Source organism: Nerophis lumbriciformis, linkage group LG19 (assembly GCF_033978685.3).
Source record: "Nerophis lumbriciformis linkage group LG19, RoL_Nlum_v2.1, whole genome shotgun sequence".
Taxonomy (NCBI): domain Eukaryota; kingdom Metazoa; phylum Chordata; class Actinopteri; order Syngnathiformes; family Syngnathidae; genus Nerophis; species Nerophis lumbriciformis.
In genome coordinates this window covers 21204125-21219487 of record NC_084566.2, presented here as the reverse complement: position 1 = coordinate 21219487, position 15363 = coordinate 21204125, and the positions used below count along the sequence as shown (strand labels likewise).

Genomic DNA, 15363 nt, shown 5'->3' with positions numbered 1-15363 from the left:
AGAACTGATAAAAGATGTATAGTAGTGTTGTTCAAGCAGTCTTTGTAATGTTGGAGATGTCAGATGTATATGTCTTTGTGTATAGTGAGTCCAGTATTTTTGTAGAGACGTTCAAGTTGGCGTCTCTTGATTTTTAATTTGCGAAGTGTGGGAGTAAACCAGGCTGCAGAGTTGGTGAAAGAGACGGTTCTATTTTTCACAGGAGCCAGCATGTCAAGTAGATGATGAAGATTATCGTTATAGTAGGTGACAAGTTCATCGGGAGAGGAAAGAGAGTCTATGCTAGGGAGCCTGTCAATGACGGTGGAAAGAGCGTCAGAGTTGATGTCCTTGATTTGGCGAAAATAAATATTGCGGGGGAAGGTAATTATGGAGAAACTTTATTTGACAGTGAAAGATATTGATACTGATCGGAGTCGGGTAGTGAATTGGAAGTTGCATTTACAACATTCCCCCTTTACAGTGAGTAGGGAAGTTGATGTACTGCTCCAGACCAAAGCTTTGGAGACAGGATGAAAAATCCCTGGAGATTGTATTATTAGTGCTGTCTATGTAAACATTAAAATCCCCCAATAGTAAATATTGTGAAGAAAGATGAGTGAGAAAAGCAGAAAAATCACTAAAAGTGAAGAAAGATGAGTGAGAAAAGAAGAAAAAACACTAATAAAATCTTTGTTATATTTCGGTGGTCGCTACACAGCAGCAATGATAGTTGGAATAGCTCCAGATAATTGCAAAAGTGAAGCAGGAAAGATGAGTGAGAAAAGCAGAAAATGTCAAATAAAATCTTTGTCATATTTAGGTGGTCGGTACATAGCAGCAATGATTGTGGGAGTAGGTCCAGATAGTTGCAAAACTGTGGATTTAAAGGATCAGAAGGCGGGAGAAAACACCGGTGAGACCTTCCACTTTCCAGGTCTCACGATAGATATATCGCGAGACCTCCTCCGTGACCGGTGGCGCAAGGTTTGGAAGTGTAAACAAACCAGGGAAAAGTCGCGTTGTTAAGGTCCATGAAATCATTGAGCTGTTGCCATAATTCTGATAGGCACATAAAGTCCAGTTTATGGTCAGTAAAGAGATCCTGGATAAGATGTCCTTTGCTCGGGAGTGAGCGGATGTTAAGAAGACCGAAGTTGGTGTTAGCGCTATCATTTTGATGTCTTGAGTTAGCCGACCTAACTAGGCCGGCTAACAATTTGTGGTCGACTTCCCAGCCAATGTTCCGTGGCGGGCGTCAAGTTTTTATTGGCGTGCTGTCACTGAGCTGATGGTTTCTGCAGGACCCAAGGTGGCTGTACCTTCGGCAGGGCTGATAAGGTGAAGCGTCACTGGCTGTGGACGAAACAACCGAGAACGGAGTCGCAGGAGCTCAGCAGCAGAATATTGAAGGAGAGCAGTCACCAGAGAGTGGACGTGGATTTAAAAGAATCCAAATCAGCGGTAGCCTTTCATCAGGATACCACCTCCAGACCAACAGCCAGACGAAGCGGGCTATTCAGGACATTGAGGTGGCACTCCGCTGCGAATGCCACCGACACCCTCGTCCTGGTCCTCCCACCTCCCTTGGGTGGAGTACACTCCCAATTTCCTCACCTCCTCGGCCACAGGTATACAGGTAAAAGCCAGTAAATTACAATATTTTGAAAAACTTGATTTATTTCAGTAATTGCATTCAAAAGGTGTAACTTGTACATTATATTTATTCATTGCACACAGACTGATGCATTCAAATGTTTATTTCATTTAATTTTGATGATTTGAAGTGGCAACAAATGAAAATCCAAAATTCCGTGTGTCACAAAATTAGAATATTACTTAAGGCTAATACAAAAAAGGGATTTTTAGAAATGTTGGCCAACTGAAAAGTATGAAAATGACAAATATGAGCATGTACAATACTCAATACTTGGTTGGAGCTCCTTTTGCCTCAATTACTGCGTTAAAGCGGCGTGGCATGGAGTCGATGAGTTTCTGGCACTGCTCAGGTGTTATGAGAGCCCAGGTTGCTCTGATAGTGGCCTTCAACTCTTCTGCGTTTTTGGGTCTGGCATTCTGCATCTTCCTTTTCACAATACCCCACAGATTTTCTATGGGGCTAAGGTCAGGGGAGTTGGCGGGCCAATTTAGAACAGAAATACCATGGTCCGTAAACCAGGCACGGGTAGATTTTGCGCTGTGTGCAGGCGCCAAGTCCTGTTGGAACTTGAAATCTCCATCTCCATAGAGCAGGTCAGCAGCAGGAAGCATGAAGTGCTCTAAAACTTGCTGGTAGACGGCTGCGTTGACCCTGGATCTCAGGAAACAGAGTGGACCGACACCAGCAGATGACATGGCACCCCAAACCATCACCCAACCATGCAAATTTTGCATTTCCTTTGGAAATCGAGGTCCCAGAGTCTGGAGGAAGACAGGAGAGGCACAGGATCCACGTTGCCTGAAGTCTAGTGTAAAGTTTCCACCATCAGTGATGGTTTGGGGTGCCATGTCATCTGCTGGTGTCGGTCCACTCTGTTTCCTGAGGTCCAGGGTCAACGCAGCCGTCTACCAGCAAGTTTTAGAGCACTTCATGCTTCCTGCTGCTGACCTGCTCTATGGAGATGGAGATTTCAAGTTCCAACAGGACTTGGCGCCTGCACACAGCGCAAAATCTACCCATGCCTGGTTTACGGACCATGGTATTTCTGTTCTAAATTGGCCCGCCAACTCCCCTGACCTTAGCCCCATAGAAAATCTGTGGGGTATTGTGAAAAGGAAGATGCAGAATGCCAGACCCAAAAACGCAGAAGAGTTGAAGGCCACTATCAGAGCAACCTGGGCTCTCATAACACCTGAGCAGTGCCAGAAACTCATCGACTCCATGCCACGCCGCATTAACGCAGTAATTGAGGCAAAAGGAGCTCCAACCAAGTATTGAGTATTGTACATGCTCATATTTTTCATTTTCATACTTTTCAGTTGGCCAACATTTCTAAAAATCCCTTTTTTGTATTAGCCTTAAGTAATATTCTAATTTTGTGACACACGGAATTTTGGATTTTCATTTGTTGCCACTTCAAATCATCAAAATTAAATGAAATAAACATTTGAATGCATCAGTCTGTGTGCAATGAATAAATATAATATACAAGTTACACCTTTTGAATGCAATTACTGAAATAAATCAAGTTTTTCAAAATATTCTAATTTACTGGCTTTTACCTGTATGTTCTAGCCGCCTCTTTTTCCTTCCCAGAAGTCGGAGATCGCAATCACTTCCATCCACCAGCACATACGTCGAGATTATCCGATGTGACGGGATACAACAGCGGCTCTGTCCCCCACAGCTGCCTTGAACCGTAGGCTGGCGGATCGCCACAGGATACCAGGGCCTAATTATCAACATGGACAACAGGTATGGCTGTCGTCTCGGGACCTACTATTGGCGTTCGTGGGGCCTTTCAAAATCAGCAGGATTCTCAGCCCTGCGGCGGTCGCGCTCCAGCTGCCCCTATCCATCAAGCGTCATCCCGTTTTTCGCCTCTCGGACCTCAAGCCGGTTACGACCAGTCCGCTGTGCCCTCCTACAACGCCTACTCTTCCTCCACTCATGATCGATGGCCACCCAGCTTATACTGTCAAGGCCATTTTAGACTCCAGAAGGTGGGGAAGGCAGTTCAGTATCTGATCAACTCGGAAGGGTACGGTTTAGCTCCTCTGCTGCCACCTGTCTGATTTTTGTTGCAGTGCTTTGTTTTTGTGTCACAGGGCGTGCCACTTTCGTGCACACCTGATACCCATTTCCTTCTGACTACTCAAGATCTCCAGTCTATTCATTCGGGGCCAGTGGATTCCTTGTGGTTCACCCTTCCTTGGGGCAGTATAGCTCGGTTGGTAGAGTGGCCGTGCCAGCAACTTGAGGGTTCCAGGTTCGATTCCCGCTTCCGCCATCCTAGTTACTGCCGTTGTGTCCTTGGGCAAGACACTTTACCCACCTGCTCCCAGTGCCACACACAATGATTTAAATGTAACTTAGATATTGGGTTTCACTATGTAAAGTGCTTTGAGTCATTAGAGAAAAAGTGCTGTATAAATATAATTCACTTCACTTCACTTCCAGTTGTGTTCATCTCCTCTGCCCTGGGTCCCCTCACACCTCTCGTTCCTGTGATTGTCCTCCTACTCTGCCAAAAAACGATTGTGATACAGTCGAGTTATACAGTATTAAAACATGTGCACAGTGACATCCTGTTCAGCACAAGCTTAAAAATAAAAGTATTTTAGTATTAACCAGGATTCTACCAAAGTCACAGACGAAATGCCCCCCTATTCTTCAGATTGTTCGCCACCAGGAGAGATTTGTACAAAAATTCATGTAGTCAAGCGTTACATAGAACTAAATTACAGCAGCAGTTAAATATGAGTATGAAATTTCATATGAAAACTGAAGAATCTGAATAAAAATGTGCAAAAATGGAAGAAGAATCATGTCAACATACCGTTGTAGGTTTGAAAATCCTTTATCATCCATTTCTTACGACACGGGCCGATGTCACTAATTAATGCACAACCAATGGCTTGTTTCGGTTTCAATTATGTCAACAACCGCTTATGTCAACATTAGTCAACCAGACTTTAATTGGACAGTGATGATAGTCATAGCTCTCTAAACCCGAATACTTTGAACACCACACAATTCAGTCTTGTTGAGGCACGATGTAGTTTTGTGTAGTTGTTGTGCAGCGTTGTCTCCCATGTTTGTTGTTTGTCTTGCGTACATGCTCACAATGCCACTTAGGTTTTGTATTTTGTGAACAACAATGTATTTTGTGAACAACAATAAATATGCGCAAAAAACGGTCATATCTATGATCTTACCATCTAATGGGGACCTCCCAGAATTTTTGTTCTCCTCTGCCAGCATTACCTCCTCTGTAACAGGAAAAAATACATTATACATAGACATGGAAGTACAATATACACGGATCGGTCAGGGCGTTTGCCATTTTTGTTTCAGGAAGCAAGCTTGCACTAATGTAAACGTTCAGAAACCCCGGTGCCCTTGTTGAGAGAAGGAGCTCTTCTTCTCTCTTCAGTCCTCGCAATACATCTCCCTCTCGCTTCCCACTCTCACCCACATGGAGGTACACACACGCGCACACACAAACATGTCCAATTCACATGTATACGTTTGCACAAATTTAAGTCAGTGAGTCAGTATCACCTTTTCCTCACCCTCTAGTTGCGTGGGAGATGGCCGATGCAGACGCCATTATAGCGCCTGTGCGTGCAACCAAGCAGACTCCTGACACATTATGTCCATTTAGTTGTATGTCCATATTGGATTATTGCCATTAGTGTCTCTATTTAAAAAAAAAAAGTATTAGACTGTTGCAGTACCTGCCCTGTCAATCCACGCCCGGTAGCCGTTTAGTTCTCGTTCCACCTGTTGCTGGCGCCGCAGCTTCATGAAGGCCCGCCTGTTCTCTACCCGCTCCCTCTCCTTAGCAAACTCTCTGCAGAAAAAGAACTTTAAAGGTGCCATATGTAGTAATGTGGCCACAAATGGTACTGCAATCACGGTCAAAATGATGTTATCCCCTCCCACTCTCCATGACTGAGGTTGCCAGATACACAGCCGAATCCGAATCCTACTCCAAGGAACCTCAAATGACAATCGACGAGTCCTACGCTGTAGGTTTCTCTTGTTTATGCTTCTTGTAAGATGGTTTACTGAGTAATTATGCCACATTTTACTCATGTCGATCAGCCAAATGTATTTGTAAAGTTACGCAGCAATATTTTAGTCGGGAGTTGGGACAGATTGTTAGCATTACCCTCCTAAAATGTCTAGTTTGACCGCACGGACCACCATCGAAATAATTATATATAATAATATATTATATATCGCATAGGCCTACTTTGATGGCAAGCAAAGGCCAACACTAAAATGATCGCCACATTTTGTTCAGCATAACCCCATGTTGCATCCAACCTGACGCACTGAATTCTCTTCCATTTACGCACATCAAAAGAGCATCATACACAAATACAAATAGACGGAGTAGACAGTGAAAGGGTAAAAGAAATTGGATTTTTGGGCGTAATAATAGATGATAAAATTAACTGGAAATCTCATATAAAAAATATGCAACATAAGGTGGCAAAAAATACAGTATTTCAATAATGAACAAAGCAAAAAATGTTTTGGACCAAATATCACTCCATATTCTCTACCGCTCGCTAGTGTTACCATATCTGAGTTATTGTGCAGAAATATGAGGAAATAACTACAAATGCGCACTTCATTCACTCACCAAGTTACAAAAAAGATCAGTTACACTGATCCATAATGTTGGATATATAGAACATAAAACACGTTATTTATTGAATAAAAAATATTGAAATTCAACGATTTGGTAAAATTGCAAACAGCTAAAATTATGTACAAAGCAAACTATAACCTGCTACCCAAGAATGTACAACATTTATTCTCAATATAACCTTAGAGGAAAAACTAACTTAAAACATTCGTATGCACGTACAACATTTAAGACCTTCAGCATATCAGTATGTGGAATTAAACTATGGAATGGGTTAAGCAAAGAAGTTAAACAATGTACTGATATGATCCACTTTAAGACGTTGTTCAAATTAATAGTGCTTACAAAGTACAAGGAAGAAGAATTATGAGAAATACCTCAAACCTTATTGAAAACGGGATATTCTTCATCTCAGTATGTTTATCATGACTGACTTAATTATATATTGCAAGAACTGCTGTATTAATCATTCACTGATGTAATTGTGCTACAAAAAGAAGTCAGTAAATGAACATGTATTTGTAAACGCTCTGAAGTGGGAAAGGGGTAGGATTAAATAAGCTTTGCTTCTTCCTACTCCTTTTCGAACATGATGTAAAGAGAAATTATATGAAATTATGTGTGATGTATTATACTGGAAGTTTGTTCATGTTCGAAATAAACTAAACTCAATCAATCACCATCTGTCAGTGCTGAGTGCAATTCTATGAGCCAACCCACGTTACACAAAAACTATGGTACACATCAATCATATAGCCCACTACCTTGTCAATACACAAATGTAATGCATTATATTGTGCCAAGCAAATACCACCCCATACGTGTTTGATGCACATACAGTACCAGAAACCGCAATTAGCCGTGCTAATGTTGGAACCCCCTTTCCTCAGCATATCTGCATATTGAGAACGAAATAGGCACTGACACTACCCATATCCACATAGGTTTTATTTGTCTTAAATATATTTTGCCCTGTCAGTTGGATAACACATCGACATACATGCTAACGGGCATATACGTTTGTATTTCCCCCGTGCCAAGCATGCTAAGTAAGCATTCGGTGCACAAACATACTAGCTTTGTTAGACAAGGTCATATACTGTATTGGACAATATAGTTTACATACGAAATTTCCATTTCCATTTATTAAAAGTAATAAGAAAACGTAAATGCCTGACTTACCTATCAAGAAAGAAATTAGCAGGTTTGGTGTCAGATGAAAAAATCATCTCCGCCTTCAATCGTGTCCATCTTTCAAAGGCATCCCCAATACAAATCCTTGTTTTGTGCCTGGCTTTGTCATGAATAAGTTGAGAATCGTAACGACGCCTTTTAGCTTTACGAAGATCTGACATGTTTAGTAACTTTACCAGTGGCAGTAGCCAGACGAAGGTGGCAGTGCGTAACTGGCAACCTGGATGTGACACACCCACGGACTTTCTAATTGGTCATACGGTAGAGGGCGGGGCATCGAAATGAAGCAATAACAAGATTTCGGGGCTGTAAATGTAATTTTGAAATGAGCATATTCCGGCTAAACTACTGTTATCAGTTATAAAGGTATTCAAAAAGAACATGATTTATTAATGCCTTTTGACATATCAGGGCCATTTAATGATGACTTGACATGAAATTATTACAAATGGCACCTTTAATCTACAACACAGGCGAAAACAACACACTATTCATAGGAAGGTTGGGGGTCGCGCTCACCCAGACAGGACTCCCAACACCAGGTTGAGCACAAAGAAGGAGCCGATGATGATGAGGGGGATGAAGTACATCCAGTTCCATGTGGAGCCTAAGGCGTCGTTCGTCTGAAATGACATGTGCCTTTGTGGAACCTCGATTTATACCAACACTTTGTTATGACCTTTTCGATGTATGAACCACAGACCGAATAGAAACATGCGTTGTTTTGCAAACCCAGTCCCAGGGTACGAATGTTTCATCCACCCATCGTATGCCTGCAGCTCAGCCATTTTGTGCATGGCAGCATTGGATGTGCATGGCAGCACATCCAATGTGGGCGGGTTTATCGATTTGTGGTGCACATTCAGTCAATGGAGCACTACTGTCGCTAGCTACTGCGCTAATTAGTACTTTGTGTGTTTTACACACCTTTGGATTTTGTCACACTCCATTGCCTTACATTATTGTTTATTATTAGAGATAGGGTGAGAAGCTCTGCCATCCGAGGGGAGCTCAAAGTGAAGCCGCTGCTCTTCCACATCGAGAGGAGCCAGATGAGGTGGTTCGGGCATCTGGTCAGGATGCCACCCAAACGCCTCCCTAGGAGGTGTTTAGGGCACGTCCGACCAGTAGGAGGCCAAGGGGAAGACCCAGGACACGTTGGAAAGACTATGTCTCCCGGCTGGCCTGGGAACGCCTCGGGATCCCCCGGGAAGAGCTGGACGAAGTGGCTGGGGAGAGGAAACTCTGGGCTTCCCTGCTTAGGCTGCTGCCCCCGCGACCCGACCTCAGATAAGCGTAAGAAGATGGATGGATGGATGGTATTATTATATATATATTGTCATTATATACAGTATATAATGACAATATATATATACCCCCCCCCCGGTAAACATAAACATAACACTTATCCTGCTGTCTACCTGCTGTTGTGTCCTCTTGTAGGACCTTCACCTCCTGTCTACCTGCGCGGTGTTCACTTGTAGGACCTTCACCTGCTGTATACCTGCTGTCGTGTCCTTTTGTAGGACCTTCACCTCATCTCTCACTGCTGTGGTGTTCTCTTGTAGGACCTTCACCTCCTGTCTACCTGCTGTTGTGTCCTCTTGTAGGACTTTCACCTCCTGTCTCACTGCTGTGGTGCCCTGTCTGGGAATCTGTATTTTATCTCTGAACTTCTTTATAGCATCAAGAAATTCCTTTCTCAAGCCGTCATACTGTGATATTAGTTGTTCTCCTGTATGTTTGATTGTAAAGCTATAATATCTGATTGTGTATGCTTACATACCTTTAATATCTAATCTCACAGATAATTTTACTTTTTCTATTTTTCTCATCGCCATTCTCATAATTTGCCCCAACTGTCCCACATTATTCCTCAGATCATCTGTTTCTTGAGGTTCGATCTGTAAGCCAGAAGGTCCCGGGCTAGAAGTTTTGTTCTGTTGAGTGTGTGTTAGAATAATCATGTATACCGGTATACATTACCACACAACTTTATGCTTAAGGGCCGTTGCTATAGCTATTATCTGTATTTTTGTATCCGCGCAAAGCTGGCAATTAAAAAGATTGCCAGCCGTCTCGTATCAGTGTTGTGTCCAGACTCGGCCTGCTGACTGCCAAGGCCGAACATCGGGTACTGGGACGCAGACAAAGCAGAGACGGGGCGATAGCACCAGCGTCAACACATTTGCATTTCTTGTATAATCATATATTGTGTCTAACTGGAGTTGTCGAGATTACCCCCTTCCCTCAGCGACAGCTTCAGTGATGTAACCAGGGACCTCCCAAATAAATAGAGGAAGCACGCAGGCTGGACATTTAGAACGTAGTTTGGATCTGTAACTAGAATACAGCCCAAAACACATGTCTCCTCATTGAGCCAAATTGAACTCTGTCTCTGCATGATTCCTTGCTTCTCGTCTGTTTAATAGATGTCATCAGTGTTTGAACCTGACAGTGTGTCTCATAGTTGCTATGCAGCCAACTGACAGCCGTTAACGTTGTTAGCTCTGACAGTTAGCGGAACTTCTAAATTCTTTATTTCAACAAATATCGTACCTTGCACCGGTCAGAGCTTTAACAGTGTCTTAGTGTGATCAAAAACGTTTAGTTAGCCCCAAGCTAGCGGCACCTTTGCTAATTATAGTGAATCCAAATCGGATATGTTAGCAACCTAGTGGTTAGAGTGTCCGCCCTGAGATCGGTAGGTTGTGAGTTCAAACCCCAGTCGAGTCATACCAAAGACTACAAAAATGTGACCCATTACCTCCCTGCTTGGCACTCAGCATCAAGGGTTGGAATTGGGGGTTAAATCACCAAAATGATTCCCGGGCGCGGCCACTGCTGCTGCCCACTGCTCCCCTCACCTCCCAGGGGGTGATCAAGGGTGATGGGTCAAATGCAGAGGACAAATTTCACCACACCTAGTGTGTGTGTGACAATCATTGGTACTTTAACTTTAACTTTAAGCTGTCCTGTAGCTGTGATCACAATTCGTGGTTAATTACATTAAAATGATTAAATTGTTTATGTATTATAATTACTTTTTTTTATCTTTGTTATTGGTTTAATGTATTATAATAACAGTAATAATGAATATAAAATATTACAAAATAAGAGAAATAACAATAAATTGCACATTGTGTTCTTACATTATAGAGAACGGCCGTCCATCCCTCCATGGTGATGCACTGGAAGACGGTGAGTACAGCAAACAGGATGTTGTCAAACTGTGTGATGCCGTCATTGGGGCCGATCCAGGTGTCATTGCAGTCGTACTTCTCAGGACACTTCCTAACGCCACACGCAAACGCCAACTCCGACGAGTCCACTGTCTCGTTGTCTGTGCAGAACAATTACCAAATAAAGGATCTTTATTTTACTAGGAGGGAAGGTAGCATACACAGAATATTAGCATACACAGAACGACACATGAGCGGAAGAAGAAGCTGCCATGATGCATGCATGCTGTAAACATTGACACCTCGCAAGCTTGTCATGCCTTCTCCATCTGGCTGGTGTCACAGAGCATCCACTCCAGCCTTGGACACTTGGGAAGTCGTACAACACCGGTGTCAAAATAGTTACCGCCTGCTCGTCATTATTTTAATGGCCTGGGTCTGTGGCATATTCTACAAAACCCAAAACCTGTGAAGTTGGCATGTTGTGTAAATCGTAAACAAAAACTGAATACAATGATTTGCAAATCCTTTTCAACCTATATTTAATTGAATAGACTGCAAAGACAAGATACTTAACGTTTGAAGTGGTAAACTTTGTTATTTTTTGCAAATATTAGCTCATTTGGAATTTGATGCCTGCAACATGTTTCAAAAAAGCTGGCACAAGTGGAAAAAAAGACTGAGAAAGTTGAGGAATGCTCATCAAACCCTTATTTGGAACATCCCACAGGTGAACAGGCTAACTGGGAACAGGTGGGTGCCATGATTGGGTATAAAAGTCGCTTCCATAAAATGCTCAGTCATTCACAAACAAGGAAGGGGCGAGGGTCACCACTTTGTGAACAAATGCGTAAGCAAATTGTGGAACAGTTTAAGAACAACATTTCTCAACAAGCTATTGCAAGGAATGTAGGGATTTCACCATCTACGGTCTGTAATATAATCAAAAGGTTCAGAGAATCTGGAGAAATCACTGCACGTAAGCGGCAAGACTGAAAACCAACATTGAATGCCCGTGACCTACGATCCCTCAGGCGGTACTGCATCAAAAAGCAACATCAGTGTGTTAAGTATATCACCACATTGGCTCAGGAACACTTTAGAAAACCACTGTCAGTAACTACAGTGCTTCGCTACATCTGTAAGTGCAAGTTAAATCTCTACAATGCAAAGCGAAAGCCATTTATCAACAACACCCAGAAACGCCGCCGGCTGCGCTGGGCCCGAGCTCATCTAAGATGGACTGATGCAAAGTGTTCTGTGGTCTGACGAGTCCACATTTCAAATTGTTTTTGGAAACTGTGGACGTCGTGTCCTCCGGAACAAAGAGGAAAATAACCATCCGGATTGTTATAGGCGCAAAGTGATGGTATGGGGGTGTATTAGTGCCCAAGGCATGGGTAACTTACACATCTGTGAAGGCACCATTAATGCTGAAAGGTACATACAGGTTTTGGAGTAACATGTGCTGCCATCCAAGCAATTTCTTTTTCATGGACGCCCCTGCTTATTTCAGCAAGACAATGCCAAGCCACATTCTGCCCGTGTTACAACAGCGTGGTTTCGTGGTAAAAGAGTGCAGGTACTAGACTGGCTTGCCTGTAGTCCAGACCTGTCTCCCATTGAAAATGTGTGGCGCATTATGAAGCGTAAAATACGACAACGGAGAACCCGGACTGTTGAACATCTTAAGCTGTACATCAAGCAAGAATGGGAAATAATTCCACCTGAAAAGCTTCAAAAATTGGTCTCCTCAGTTCCCAAAGATTTAGTGAGTGTTGTTAAAAGGAAAGGCCATGTAACACAGTGGTAAAAATGCCCCTGTGCCAAGTTTTTTGCAATGTGTTGCTGCCATTAAATTTTAAGTTAATGATTATTTGCACAAAAAAAATACGTTTCTCAGTTTGAACATTAAGTATCTTGTCTTAGCAGTCTATTCAATTGAATATAAATGTAAAAGGATTTGCAAATAAATGTATTCTGTTTTTATTTACGATTTAAACAACGTGCGAACTTCACTGGTTTTGGGTTTTGTACTAAACACAGCCCGTATAGAAACACTACACAAATGGCAGACTACCTGTGTATCTTACAGTACAGGCTCTTTGGTGATTATTATACATACGGCGCAAATAGCTTACCGGTAGTTTTCCAGGATGCTCACCAGATTTTTAAACTTTATAGAGAATGTTAACACTTCAAAAAGACTTTACATGTGAAGAAAATGCCAACCTGCTATGTCCCAATGTCATGAGAGATCACTCTTCACTAACTGGAAATGACTTGGCGATGGTGTTAATCAGACAAATGAAATCAGCCCACGGTGCCTAATGTTTTGAAATACCACCTCAATAAAAGGCTTTCAAACAGGAGTGCAGAGGGGCTCTACAATATTAATTCATTGCAAATGCAAAATGGACCGTGGGATGCAAGGACATAATCAAAACAGTTATTTTGGTTATGCAAGGACATGTGCTGCTGTTAAAAACAAACAAACAACAAACTACATGTGCACGCCCACTGCCTTTGGACTACATCAAAATGTTTCATTTTCTAAAACAGACATGGACACATTATTAGATATGTTTGCAGTACAAAAGGCAGAGCAACATTTGAAGTATACCCACCCAGGATGTCGACAGATGACAGGCAGGTGTGGTGAAGCTTCCCGCTGTAGAACTCCAGGCCGATGATGGCGAACATGAGAATGGCGAAGAAGAGGAGGAGGCCAATCTGGAGCAGTGGGATCATGGCCTTCATGATGGACTTCAGCACTATCTGCAGACCTGAGGGGGAACGGAGAATTGCTTCAATGTACAGTGCTGGTGTGCACAACATAACACATTTTTAACTTACAAAAGCCAACAATAACTTAAAGTGGTGTTGGCATTCATGCCGTAACGCTAAACTAAATGATGGGTGAGAGCAGAACTAGCAAATTACTGCACTGTGATTTGTTGTCGTCAATGTTGTGCAACAACAATTAATTGAATTTGACGCTAGATCCCAAAAATATATCAACTGTAGAACTATGTTATTGTTAGGGGGTGTTCTGATTCTACTTTTTTTACTTCCAATACGATACCAATATCAGAGATATTGATCCAATTTAATTTCAACACAAATCATACATATTGTTTTCTTACAATCTAAGAAAAGGCTTGGTCAAATGACTCAAACAGAGACCAATTGTAGGTATGAAAACACTAACCTAATTATTATTAAACGGTTTGGAATGGACCTGTAATGTCTTTATTTTGAAGTGGAGTGGAGTATGGTTTTTTGGTGACACTTAATGGCCACGATAATTCATTAAGATAAGCTCACAACACAGTAAATTGAATGATGCGGACATGTTTGTTATTGGATACTTTCTAATACGCTTCTGCTTTGGAGACTTTGTATGTAAGTAATATGAAATATATATTTTTAATACTTATTTATATTGTTATAATGTTGTGTTTTCAGCTGGGACAGCATGGCTCAGATGGTAGCTTGACCATCCAGCTACCTGAGGGTTCCTGGTTCGAATTCAGCTTCCGCCATTCTCGTCATGGCTGTTGTGTCCACGAGCAAGACACTTCATCCATCTCGCACCCAGTGCTGCTTACACCGGTGTATGTACTGTTGCATTTTTACATCAATCAGAGTGAAAAAGTTAGAGAATCACTCCGTTCTGAGTAAATAAATTATGGAACAAACAAAAAAAAAACAATACAACACATCACTAGTAATTTGTTGCACCACCTCTGGCTTTTATAACAGCTTGCAGTTTCTGAGACTTGAACTTAACGAGTGACAAACAGAACTCATCATTAATCTTGCTCCAACTTTCTTTGATTGCTTTTGTCAGATCAGCTTTGCAGGTTGTAGTCTTGTCATCGACCATTTTCTTCAATTTCCACCACACATTTTCAATTGGATTGAGATCCGATCTATTTGGAGGCCATACATGGACCTTATGTATCATTCTTCTAGGAACGCCTTTACAGTTTTTGCTCTATGGCAAGATGCATTATCATCTTGAAACATGATGTCATCCCTCAAACATCCTTTCGATTGATGGAATTAGAAAAGTGTCCGAAATGTCAATGTGAATTTGTGCATTTATTGAAGATGTAATGGCAGCCATTTCTCCAGTGCCATTACCTGACATGCAGCCCCATATCATTAATGAATGTGGACATTTGCATGTTTTCTCCAGGCAGTCGTCTTCATAAATCCAAACAAAAAGTTCCAGCATTATCACTTTCACGGTTTGGGAACTAAGATACCACACACAGGTGAAAAGGGAAACATAAGTAAAACAGTTACACATCGCCTTGCCCAATGCAGATCTGTTAATCATCACTGAATATGACTTTCATTCAGTCTTAGATAGTCCACGATTGCTTTTCCTTAGCCCATTGGAACCTTGTTTTTTTTTTATAAAGCTACAGTTTTGTTTATCTTTTCTGTATTTAAATCCCATTTCTTTTAGACGGTTTCTTACAGTTAGGTCACAGGCGGTGACTTCAGTTTTCGCCCATTTATTTTGCAGTGCATTTTGCCCGGAAAAGTCTGCTGCCACTCACTCACTCACACTTTCCCATGACTGTCAAGTCGTCGCTCTTTTACCTTAACCGCTATGCAATTAGTGATCCGATTAATGTACTGTATATGTTAGTATAATAATGAGTGAGGAT

The 15363-nt window shown here is 41.9% G+C and overlaps 1 protein-coding gene across 2 annotated transcripts in view; it reads right to left on the bottom strand.

Moving 5' to 3' along the window:
* Positions 1-15363, bottom strand: part of cacna1eb (calcium channel, voltage-dependent, R type, alpha 1E subunit b) — an 87925-nt gene that overhangs the window by 55230 nt on the left and 17332 nt on the right. For both annotated transcript variants that reach the window (XM_061979330.2, XM_072915204.1), the window contains exons 4-8: positions 13306-13464; positions 10649-10839; positions 8016-8119; positions 5380-5495; positions 4858-4911 (exon numbers count right to left, since the gene is read on the bottom strand). In XM_061979330.2, coding sequence (XP_061835314.2) covers positions 4858-4911; positions 5380-5495; positions 8016-8119; positions 10649-10839; positions 13306-13464 — 624 coding nt within the window. The remainder of the gene's footprint in view (positions 1-4857; positions 4912-5379; positions 5496-8015; positions 8120-10648; positions 10840-13305; positions 13465-15363) is intronic.